The sequence below is a fragment of the Mustela lutreola genome, chromosome 6, assembly GCF_030435805.1.
Source record: "Mustela lutreola isolate mMusLut2 chromosome 6, mMusLut2.pri, whole genome shotgun sequence".
Classification (NCBI taxonomy): Eukaryota; Metazoa; Chordata; class Mammalia; order Carnivora; family Mustelidae; genus Mustela; species Mustela lutreola.
Window position 1 is genome coordinate 102,747,977 of NC_081295.1, and position 13,039 is coordinate 102,761,015.

The 13,039-nt window shown below is 33.8% G+C and overlaps 1 protein-coding gene across 4 annotated transcripts in view; it reads right to left on the minus strand.

The window, feature by feature from the left end:
* Positions 1–13,039, minus strand: part of COL21A1 (collagen type XXI alpha 1 chain) — a 181,860-nt gene that overhangs the window by 48,561 nt on the left and 120,260 nt on the right. For all 4 annotated transcript variants that reach the window (XM_059178294.1, XM_059178292.1, XM_059178293.1 and 1 more), the window contains 3 exons: positions 12,773–12,828; positions 11,694–11,745; positions 11,518–11,571 (listed from right to left, as the gene is read on the minus strand). In XM_059178294.1, coding sequence (XP_059034277.1) covers positions 11,518–11,571; positions 11,694–11,745; positions 12,773–12,828 — 162 coding nt within the window. The remainder of the gene's footprint in view (positions 1–11,517; positions 11,572–11,693; positions 11,746–12,772; positions 12,829–13,039) is intronic.

Genomic DNA, 13,039 nt, shown 5'->3' on the forward strand with positions numbered 1-13,039 from the left:
AAATGTATACTGAGTTTCACATTCTCAAAATAGAAATTTACCTTCTTATATGACAGGAAACAGTTGAACATATAATAAGTATAAGAAAGAATTTCAACAAATCCCATTAAGAAATGAAACAAGATGGGATCAGGTGGGAGACAAACCATAAAAGACTCTTAATTTCAGGAAACAAATGGAGAGTTGCCGGGGGGGGGGGGGGGGAGGTGAGGAGGAGGGATAGGGTGGCTGGGTAATGGACATAGAAGATATGTGCTATGGTGAGTGTTGTGAAATGTGTAACCCTGACAATTCACACACCTGTACCCTTGGGGCAAACAATACATTATATGTTAATTAAAATTAAAAATAAATAAATAAATAATAAATTATACAAATAATATTTTCTGATACAGTATAATAAAGCCAGAAATTGACAAGAGAATCACATCCTCGGTCCTAAATCAGGACTCAACCGGTATCAAAAGATTGGGATCATTCCCTGCATATTTTCAGACCACAATGCTCTAAAGCTAGAACTCAACCACAAAAGGAAGTTTGAAAAGAACCCAAATACATGGAGACTAAACAGCATCCTTCTAAAGAATGAATGGGTCAACCGGGAAATTAAAGAAGAATTGAAAAAAGTCATGGAAACAAATGATAATGAAAATACAACGGTTCAAAATCTGTGGGACACAACAAAGGCAGTCCTGAGAGGAAAATATATAGCAGTACAAGCCTTTCTCAAGAAACAAGAAAGGTCTCAGGTACACAACCTAACCCTAAACCTAAAGGAACTGGAGAAAGAACAAGAAAGAAACCCTAAGCCCAGCAGGAGAAGAGAAATCATAAAGATCAGAGCAGAAATCAATGAAATAGAAACCAAAAAAACAATAGAACAAATCAATGAAAGTAGGAGCTGGTTCTTTGAAAGAATTAATAAAATTGATAAGCCCCTGGCTCGACTTATCAAAAAGAAAATAGAAAGGACCCAAATAAATAAAATCATGAATGAAAGAGGAGAGATCACAACTAACACCAAAGAAATACAAACTATTATAAGAACATACTATGAGCAACACTACGGCAATAAATTTGACAATCTGGAAGAAATGGATGCATTCCTAGAAACATATAAACTACCACAACTGAACCAGGAAGAAATAGAAAGCCTGAACAGACCCATAACCAGTAAGGAGATTGAAACAGTCATTAAAAATCTCCAAACAAACAAAAGCCCAGGGCCAGACGGCTTCCCGGGGGAATTCTACCAAACATTTAAAGAAGAACTAATTCCTATTCTCCTGAAACTGTTCCAAAAAATAGAAATGGAAGGAAAACTTCCAAACTCATTTTATGAGGCCAGCATCACCTTGATCCCAAAACCAGACAAGGATCCCACCAAAAAAGAGAGCTATAGACCAATATCCTTGATGAACACAGATGCGAAAATACTCAAGAAAATACTAGCCAATAGGATTCAACAGTACATTAAAAAGATTATTCACCACGACCAAGTGGGATTTATTCCAGGGCTGCAAGGTTGGTTCAACATCCGCAAATCAGTCAATGTGATACAACACATCAATAAAAGAAAGAACAAGAACCATATGATACTCTCAATAGATGCTGAAAAAGCATTTGATAAAGTACAGCATCCCTTCCTGATCAAAACTCTTCAAAGTGTAGGGATAGAGGGCACATACCTCAATATCATCAAAGCCATCTATGAAAAACCCACCGCAAATATCATTCTCAATGGAGAAAAACTGAAAGCTTTTCCGCTAAGGTCAGGAACACGGCAGGAATGTCCATTATCACCACTGCTATTCAACATCGTACTAGAGGTCCTAGCCTCAGCAATCAGACAACAAAAGGAAATTAAAGGCATCCAAATCGGCAAAGAAGAAGTCAAATTATCACTCTTCGCAGATGATATGATACTATATGTGGAAAACCCAAAAGACTCCACTCCAAAACTGCTAGAACTTATACAGGAATTCAGTAAAGTGTCAGGATATAAAATCAATGCACAGAAATCAGTTGCATTTCTCTACACCAACAGCAAGACAGAAGAAAGAGATATTAAGGAGTCAATCCCATTTACAATTGCATCCAAAACCATAAGATACCTAGGAATAAACCTAACCAAAGAGACACAGAATCTATACTCAGAAAACTATAAAATACTCATGAAAGAAATTGAGGAAGACACAAAGAAATGGAAAAATGTTCCATGCTCCTGGATTGGAAGAATAAATATTGTGAAAATGTCTATGCTACCTAAAGCAATCTACACATTTAATGCAATTCCTATCAAAGTACCATCCATCTTTTTCAAAGAAATGGAACAAATAATGCTAAAATTTATATGGAACCAGAAAAGACCTCGAATAGCCAAAGGGATATTGAAAAAGAAAGCCAACGTTGGTGGCATCACAATTCCGGACTTCAAGCTCTATTACAAAGCTGTCATCATCAAGACAGCATGGTACTGGCACAAAAACAGACACATAGATCAATGGAACAGAACAGAGAGCCCAGAAATAGACCCTGAACTCTATGGTCAACTAATCTTCGACAAAGCAGGAAAGAATGTCCAATGGAAAAAAGGCAGCCTCTTCAATAAATGGTGCTGGGAAAATTGGACAGCCACATGCAGAAAAATGAAATTGGACCATTTCCTTACACCACACACAAAAATAGACTCAAAATGGATGAAGGACCTCAATGTGCGAAAGGAATCCATCAAAATCCTTGAGGAGAACACAGGTAACAACCTCTTCGACCTCTGCCGCAGCAACATCTTCCTAGGAACAACGCAAAAGGCAAGGGAAGCAAGGGAAAAAATGAACTATTGGGATTTCATCAAGATCAAAAGCTTTTGCACAGCAAAGGAAACAGTTAACAAAATCAAAAGACAACTGACAGAATGGGAGAAGATATTTGCAAACAACATATCAGATAAAGGACTAGTGTCCAGAATCTATAAAGAACTTAGCAAACTCAACACCCAAAGAACAAATAATCCAATCAAGAAATGGGCAGAGGACATGAACAGACATTTCTGCAAAGAAGACATCCAGATGGCCAACAGACACATGAAAAAGTGCTCCATATCACTCGGCATCAGGGAAATACAAATCAAAACCACAATGAGATATCACCTCATACCAGTCAGAATGGCTAAAATCAACAAGTCAGGAAATGACAGATGCTGGCGAGGATGCGGAGAAAGGGGAACCCTCCTACCCTGTTGGTGGGAATGCAAGCTGGTGCAGCCACTCTGGAAAACAGCATGGAGGTTCCTCAGAATGTTGAAAATAGAACTGCCCTATGACCCAGCAATTGCACTATTGGGTATTTACCCTAAAGATACAAACGTAGTGATCCAAAGGGGCACGTGCACCCGAATGTTTATAGCAGCAATGTCCACAATAGCCAAACTATGGAAAGAACCTAGATGTCCATCAACAGATGAATGGATTAAGAAGATGTGGGATATATACACAATGGAATACTATGCAGCCATCAAAAGAAATGAAATCTTGCCATTTGCGACAACATGGATGGAACTAGAGCGTATCATGCTTAGCGAAATAAGTCAAGCAGAGAAAGACAACAGAATCAAAATAAAAGGATTTTCAACCTAAATTTTTTTAAACTTTCAAACAATTTCTAGGAAAAAGAAAAATATAATAAAAAATTACAGAATTTCTGAAAAGTAATAGTTTGAAAACATTGCACATTAAAATCAAGGTGACACAATTGAAGCAAAAATTTAAAAATATATATAATTTAAATACTAAAAAATAAATAGTAATGCAATGAAAATAAATGAATTCACTTCCCAATTGTAAAATCTAGAAAAATGTGAGAAAAAAGGAAGTAAATAGTACAAAAATAAAAACAGAACAAAACCCAGAAATGGAAAAAAAAATAAATAAAGTTAATAATTAACTTACAATATTGGATCTTTGGGGGAAAAACAAAAAGAACATAATAGAGAAGCCAGAACCTCATTTATAATCAAGAAAAAAAAAAAAAAGTAGAAAGCAAAAGCATAAATAGTCTAAGAAACAACAAAGGGAGAATAATCACTGAAACCAAGAAAACTTTTTTTAAAAAAACAAAAAAGGACTGGCACCTGAGTGGCTCAGCTCTGCCATTCGATCAGGTCATGATCCCAGGATCCTGGGATGGAGCCCTGCATCCGGCTCCCCGCTCAGTGGGGAGCCTGCTTCTCCCTCTCCCTAGGCAACTCCCCCGCTACTTGTGCTTTCACTTACTCTCCCACTCTCTATCAAATAAATAAATAAAGTCTTTTTAAAAAAATGAAAGGAATTTGCACAATTCTGTATAAGTTATTTGAAAAATGTAGATGGAATGACTGATTTTCTAAGAAAATGAAGTATACTATTATTGGCCCCGTGAGAGACAGACTGCTTCAGCCAACCAATTTCCATGTAAGAAATAAAAGCTATCAAGAAGCTTTTCAACACAAAGAATATCAGGCCCAGATGATAATGGAGAAGAGAAGGAAAAATGCTCTGGTGCATGAATTCAATTGTAACCACCAATAATAAATGATTATTATGTAATATAGAAAATCAAAAATGAAAAACATTAAAAATGGTACATTAAAAAGACAAGAATACAGCATAAAAATAGGCAAGAGATCAATGTAATAGAATAGAAAACCCAGAAATAAACCCACATGTATATGGTCAATTAATCTTTGACAAAACAGTAAAGAATAGCCAATGGGAAAAAGACAATCTTTTCAACAAATGGTGTTGGAAAAACTGGACATGAAAAAGAAAGAAAACTGGACTGCTGGCATACACCAAACACAAAGATAAATTCAAAATGGATTAAGAACTTAACTGTGAGACCGGAAACTATAAAAATCCTAGAAGAGAGCACAGGCAGTAATTTCTCCCACATTAGCCATGACAACTTTTACCTAGATATGTTTCCTGAAGCAAGGGAAACAAAAGCAAAAATAAATGATTGGGACCATATCAAACTAAAAAGCTTCTGCACAGCGAAGGAAACAATCAACAAAACTAAAAGATAACCTTCTGAATGGGAGAATGTATTTGCAAATGACATCTCTGATAAAAGATTAGTATACAAAATAAAGAATTTATACAACTCAACAACCAAAGAACAAATAATCCAACTTAAAATATGGGCAGAAGACATGAACAGAAATTTTCCAAAGAAGACATACAGATAGCCAACATACCCATGAAAAGATGCTCATCATCATTTATCATCAGGGAATGCAAATCAAAACTACAATTAGATATCTCCTCACACTTGTCAGAGTGGCTAAAATAATGAAACACAAGAAACAAATGTTGGAGAGGAAGTGCATAAAAAGGAATACTTTTGCACTTTTGGTGGGAGTGCAAACTGGGACAGCCACTGTGGAAAACAGTATGGAGGTTCCTCAATAAGTTAGAAATGGAACTATCGTATGATCCATAATTTCACTACTAGGTATTTACCCCAAGAATACAAAAACACTAATTCAAAGGGATACATGCACCCCTCTGTTTATTGCAACACTATTTACAATAGCTAAATTATGAAAGCAGCCCAAGTGCCCATCAATAGATGAATGGATAAAGATGTGGCATATATATACACAACTGATTATTATTCAGCCAAAAAATGAAATCTTGCCATTTGCAACAACATGGATAGAGCCGGAGAGTATAATGCTAAGTGAAATCGTCAGAAAAGGACAAATACTACATGATTTCATTCATATGTGAAATTTAAGAAACAAAATAAAAACAAAAACAAAAAAAGAAAAGGGAGAGACAAACCAAGAAACAGACTCTTAACAATAGAGAACAAACTGATGGTTACCAGAGGAGAGGTGCATGGGGGGGGATGGGTGAGCTAAGTAAAGAGGACTAAAGAGTACACTATTCATATGTACATTATTCAGTGAGCAATGAGTAATGGATAGAATTGTTGAATCACTATACTGTATACCTAAAATTAATATAACACTGTATGTTAACTACACTGAAATTAAATTTTAAAACAATAAAATAAATTAATAAATAATTTTAAAAGGACAAGAAAAATGCAATGTTATAAATAAAATATGCCAACAAACTGAAAATGAAATGAAATGAATAAATCCCTGCAAATGCACAAATTACCAAAATGTACTCAAGAAGAAAGAGAAACACTAAAGAGCCCAAAATGTAGTAAAAGAATTTAAATAGTAATTAGAATTTTCCTTACACTTACAAAACTGAAGTCCAAATGGTTTCACCGGTAAATTCTACCAAACAAGGAAAAAATGAGACCAATCTACACAAACTCTTTCAGAAAAGAAAAGCTAGTATTACCTTGATACAAAAGCCACACACACACAAAAAATCACGAGAGAACTACTGACCATTATCTCTTGTAAACACAGAAACAAAAGTCCTTAATAAAATATTTTCAATTGAATCTAGCAGTATAAAAGAATAATATAAATGGCTAATTGGCATTTATCTGAATAAAGCATGATTAGTGTAATCATGATTAGTGTATAAAAAGTCAATGTTATACAACATACTAAATAAAAGAGGAAAACAATATAAATCAAGAAATGCTGAAATTTTTTTATAAATTCAACACCTAATCATAATTAAAGGGAAAAACTCTCAAGAAACTACAAATAAAAAGGAACTTCCCAACTTAATGAAGGAATTTCAACTAACAGTTACTGGTAAAAGACTACCTATGATTAGAAACAAGGCAAAAAATGTCACTACTTCTATTTGAGATTGTACTGGAGGGCCTGTACAGTGCAATAAAATTATTACAATAAATTTAAGTCATATCGATTAGTATAGAAGAAGAAAACAGACTTTACCTCTAAATAATATGATCTATGCAGAAAAATCTAGGGAATTTACAAAGAAAGTTGCAGGAATCAATAAGTGAGTCTAGCAATATTGCAGGATATATGATAAACCAAACTAGTTCTTTTTTTTTTTTTTTAGGTTTTTTAAAATTTATTTGACAGAAAAAGAGAGATCACAAGTGGCAGAGAGGCAGGCAGAGAGAGAGGGGGAAGCAGGCTTCCCGCTGAGCAGAGAGCCAGATTCAGACCTCAATCCCAGGACCCTGAGATCATGACCTGAGCCAAAGACAGAAGCTTAACCCACTGAGCCACCCAGGTGCCCCAAACTAAACTAGTTCTATTTTCACAGGTTAGCAAAAAAAATTTAAAAATCTTCAAAAATATCTTCACAAGAGTATTTTTAAAAAACATAATATTTGGGTATGAATTTTACAAAAGACATAAAAGATCTGTACACTGAAAACTACAAAACATTGCTGAGATAAAGAAAAACTATTAGTGGAACATTATACCATATTTATGGATTGGAAGATTCATTGTTACAACCATAACTCTCCTCAAATAAATGTAAAGATATGTATATATTCTCCTGTCTAAAAGTTTAAGCTTAATCTCAGCCCTTCTGCCCCATCTTGAATAGAAGCTGAACTTGGTAACTCAATTCCAAAAACAAATGTGCCAAGAAAAAAGCAGTAACTTCACAGTGAAGAAACATGACAAATATTACCATAACCAAATCATAAAATTTAATATAATCAGTGATTAGTTATATGGATAGTATATAATCTGATATGATAAGATGGGCACTTCACCTTTGTGTTATCCTTCCCTCCCCACCAAATAAACAAGCAAACAAAAAAACGAAAAAACAAAAACAAAAACAAAAAACCCAAACCTGTAATTCCAGCCTAATCATGAGGAAAACATCAGAAAAACCCACACCAAGTGACATTCTACAAAATACCTAACCAAAGCTCTTTAAAGCTGTGAAAGTCATGAAAAACAAGAAAAGAATGAAATTATCATAGATTACAAGAGACTAAGGAGGCATAATAAAATAATGCTATGTGGTATCCTCAATTAGGTCATAGAACAGAAAAAGGACAGTCCTGATAAACTAATAAAATCCAAATACAGTATGGAGTTCAATTTACAACAGTGTATTGCTACTGATTTCTTAGTTTCGACAAATGTGCCATAGTAATATGTTAACATCAGGAGAAACTGGATAAAGTGTGTAAAGGAACTCTGTATACTGTATCTGCAACTTTCCTATAAATCTAAAATTGTTACCAACTAAAAAGTCTACTTCATAAAACTCGGGAGGCTTCTCTGTAAAATTTTTCAAGCTGACATTTATGCTTATATGGGATTTGCTACACTTAGTATATTCATTACAATTTTAAAATGAAAAACAAATTTAGATACACTGTCAGATTTCAAGACTTTACAGCTATGATAATCAAGACAGTGCATTGTTTACAAAAGGATGGAGATAGATTACTGGTACAGAATCAAGAGTCCAAAAATAGTTTCACATGTATCGGTGAAATCTTATTCAGCAAAAATGCTCATATAATTTGGTGGGATATGATAGTCTTCTTAATAAATGATGCTGAAAGAATTGGGTGTATTAATGGAAAAAAATCAATCGACTTTTTCCTCATGTCATACATAGAAATTAAAATCATCAAAAATGATTATAGGCCTAAATTGATAGGCTAAGATGATAAAGTTTTAGAAAATATTATGTTCTAAATCTAAGTATTTAGAAAAAATTGACTTTTTTTCTCTTTTAGAAGAAAAGACAAGAGAAAATCTTATAACCTTAAGTTAGGTAAATATTCATAAATATGACATAAAAGGCATGAACCACAAAAGAATTTAAGAAGTTGGACTTCATCTAGATTAAAAACTTTTCTTATCAAAGATACAGTAAGTGAGAAAGCAACCCAAAGATGGCAAGAAAGTATTTTCAAACATAGATCTGATCAGTGATTATTGAATAACTATGTAAATATACTCAAAACCACTGAATTATGTATACAATAAATTAAATAGGTAAACTGTATAATGTGTGGCTCATTTATGAATAAAGTTGTTAAAAAGTAAAGTAAGGTTTACACATTTAGGTATGTCCATGCAAACATGCTACCCAGATTAATATCAAAAAGGGAAATAAACTAGAAGTGCCTGGGTGGCAAAGTCAGTTAAGCACCTGCATTGGGCTCAGGTCATGATCCCAGGATCCTGGGATCAAGCTCTGTGTAGGGCTCCTTGCTCAGTGGTGAGACTGCTTCTCCTTCTATCTCTGCCTCTCCCCCCTCACGTGTGCTCTCTTTGTCTCTCTCTCTCTCTCTCAAATAAATTTTTTAAAAATCTTTTTTATTTTTCAATAAAAAGGGGGGCAAAAATTAGGAAAAGAAAAACTAAGCCCAAAATTAGGTGGAGGAAGGCTATAATTAATATTAGAACAAGAATAAATGACATACAGAATATAAAAACAAAAGAAAAAATAATTAAAGCTAGAGTTGATCTAAAAAATTTTGGATTTTTTTTTAAAGATCTAAAATATGGACAAATCCTTAGCTTAACTAAGGAAAAAAGGTAAGACTCTAATAAAATCAGAAACAAAAGAAGAGACATTACAATTGATGCCACCGGAAAAAAAAAAAAACAAAAACACAAGGGACCATTCTGAATAATTATATGCCAACAAATTGGACAAACTAGAAGAAATGGATAAATTCCTAGAAACGTAAAACCTAACAAGACTGAATTAAGATGAAAGAGAAAGCCTAAACAGATCAATAACAAGTAAGGACACTGAATCAGTAATCAAAAATTTCCTAGAATAAAGAAAGTCCCAGGACAGGCAGAATTCACAGGTAAATTCCACTAACCGTTTAAAGAATTGATATGGATCCTTAAAATCTTCCAAAAAATAAAAAAGGGAACAGTCACCAAATCATTTTATGAAGCTAATATTAGCCTGATACTAGAGCCAAATAAAACACCACAAGGAAAGAAAACTACAGGCCAACATCCTTGATGAACATACATGTAAAAGTCCTGAACAAATAGTATCAAACTGAATTTAACAGTACATTGAAAGGATCATCCACCACAATCAAATGGGGTTTATCCCTGGGATGCAAAGATAGCAGTATATGCAAATCAATGTGATATACCAGATTAACAGAAAAAAAGATAAAAATCATATGATCATCTCAAGAAATGTAGAAATAAAAAATTAACAAAACTCAATGTCATTTCACGATTAAAACTCTAAAAATCTAGGTATAGAAGGGATTAAACACAACACAATAAAGATCATACACACACGTGTGTGTGTATAGATATATATGAAAAACCCAAAGTGAACATATTTAATGATGAAAACTGAAAGCTTTTCCTTTCAGATCAAGAACAAGACAAAGATGCCCTGTCTTGCCACTTCTTTTCAACAAAGTACTAGAAGTACTAGCCAGATAAATTAGGTAAGAAAAAGAAATAAATAACATCCAAATTGTAAAAGAAGTAAAATTGTCTCTGTAGATGACATGATCTCACATATGGAAAAACCTAAGAACTCCATCAAAAAACTGTCAAAAATAATAAATTCAGCAATGTTGCAGGATATAAAATTAACATATGAAAATCAGTTGCATTTTTATACTCTAACAGCAAACTATACAAAACAGAAATTAAGAAAGCAAACATATTTCTAATAGCATCAAAATAATAAAATACTTTGAAATAAACTAAACCAAGGAAGAGAAAGACTTAAACACTAAAAACTAAAAAACACTGATGAAAGAAATTAATGAAGACTCAGATAAATGAAAATCCCTAGGTTTATGGATTGGAACATTTTTTATTGTTAAAATATTCACACTACCACAAATGACCTACACATTCAATGTGATCCCTAGGAACATGATGACATCTCTAAATCAAATTTTGACCAAGTGACCTCACTGGTTGATGGATTACACAAATCCTCTCCTTAGGTATTCAAAAAACTTACAGCAGAACAATTACGTGGGCTGCTGGCACATTCCAGATAGACTGACAATATATTCATAGGATTGATACCCATTTATTTAACAAACTACAACAGAGGAAGTCCATTTCTACTTGATTATTAGTGAAAAAAGTTTCTCTCAGTAAGAATATGAGGTGCAAACCCATCATCATAAGGGCATGTGCCTTTTGAGTTTTTTAGGGGTGTGAATGACAGGCACCTTGCAGTTCCTCTTGCTCTAATTCTCTCATACTAATACCACCACACAACTAATAAAGAAGTTGTTGAGGTTAAGGATGAAGTCCCCCTACCTCCCACCCATGTACCTCCCTTATTGGGAGATAAGAGCATGGTACCTCTTCTTCTAACCCACCAAACAAATCCATTTGAATGACTTAGCAAAGAAGTTCAAACTTCTGATATCCAGGGATTTTATTTCTAACTCCTAAGAATTCTCAATAGACTCAAAAGAACTTCACTACCATTTTTAAATTACAGTAAAATAACTTTCAGCTCATTATTTTATGCCATTGTCATAGTGTAAAAAAAAAAGTCATATATCAGTACATTTTTCTAATGTTCACTCACAAGTTACAGAAATCTTTTGAGTTTTTTATGTAAATACCTTGTAACCAGGACTACCCATTAATCCATCCTTTCCATGTCTTCCCGGTTCACCCTAAAAAATAAATACAGATATTATAATACATTTTTGTACTACTTTTTCTTTCTAAAAGAAGACAGTACAAGATAATTTTTATTTAGTGTAAAATACTCAAAAGCTTCTTCTGTCAAACTCACAGCACGTCCAGGAAGGCCAGGAAAACCAGCATTCCCTTTTTCACCTTTTGCACCCTATATTAAAAACAAACACTTAGAAAACAATCCATGCAATAATTTAAATTTTTGTTTTTATTACTCAAAAAGAGCTTCATTTTTTGTTTGTTTGTTTAGCTTTCTGAATCTGTGTTTGTGCCTTTGACACTTCCACAGTGATTTTCTGCTCAATAAAGAAAGCATGCTTGACCTTGGTATGGGCATATTTAGCACACATGGAACCACCATGGGCCCTGTTGACATGTTTTTCCATTTTAGGCAAATTCCTAAGACTTTAGGTCTCACAGCACAAATTCTTTGAAGTTGGCTTGGGCACACACATGTGGATCTTGATGGTTTCTCAACTTTCTTGGTATAAAGGTAAACAATTCTTTTACTAGAGTTTTTGGACAGCCTAGTTTTGCTAGCGAGTTTTGTAGGCTAGCCTATGATGATAGCTGGACGATTGGGAATGCCCCAGATACCATCCCTAGAGGAAGTACAACAAGGATTTAAAAATTCCAACTCAAACTTCTGTTAAAAAGTAAGTCAACATCTTTATGTAGTGACAGAATTCATGAAACGACGGCTAGTGTTGGCTCTACAACTCCTGGCAAAACATTATTTTACCAGGCCAGCCGACACAAAGACATTAAAAAAAAAAAAAAATGGTGAATGCAGGATTATTACAAATGTCTAAACACAGAACCACATCTTGGCAAAATTAAAAGGCAGAGAAGGTATAATCTTCCTACAATGTGAAGAAATTAGAAGGCCCAGAACAGTGATTCTCCATGGACATGATGTCAAGCAGCTCCCACTTCCTCCCAAGGAATCTCTCTCTATAAATACTTTAAAAAATCAGAATGATCAATAACATGATGCTTTCTTATCGAATACCACATACCAGGTATTATTCTATATTTTCATTATTCTAAATAAATTTCCTGAGAAAGGTAAACAAAGCTAATTGCTATAATGGAGAGCTGGGACTGAAACATGAGTTTTCTACTTCCATGACATTCAAAGTTCCATACGGATATTTTGTTTTATAACTCATACTTCCCTTTTTGCCATAAAATCCAGTTGATCCTTTATCTCCTTTGGGGCCCATTTCACCCTAAAAGCGAAAATACAAACACTGAATTTTATTTTTATTTATTTTTTAAAATCTTTATTTCAATTCCAGTATTTGTTATGTCTCTTTTTATGTGATTTAACCAGGGAATTCTGTGTGTACCTGAAGAACATGTGTATTCTATTTCTCATGTTTTATATACACCTTTTCAAACCATGTATTCTGAATTATGCTTCAAGTAAAAAATGTTCTT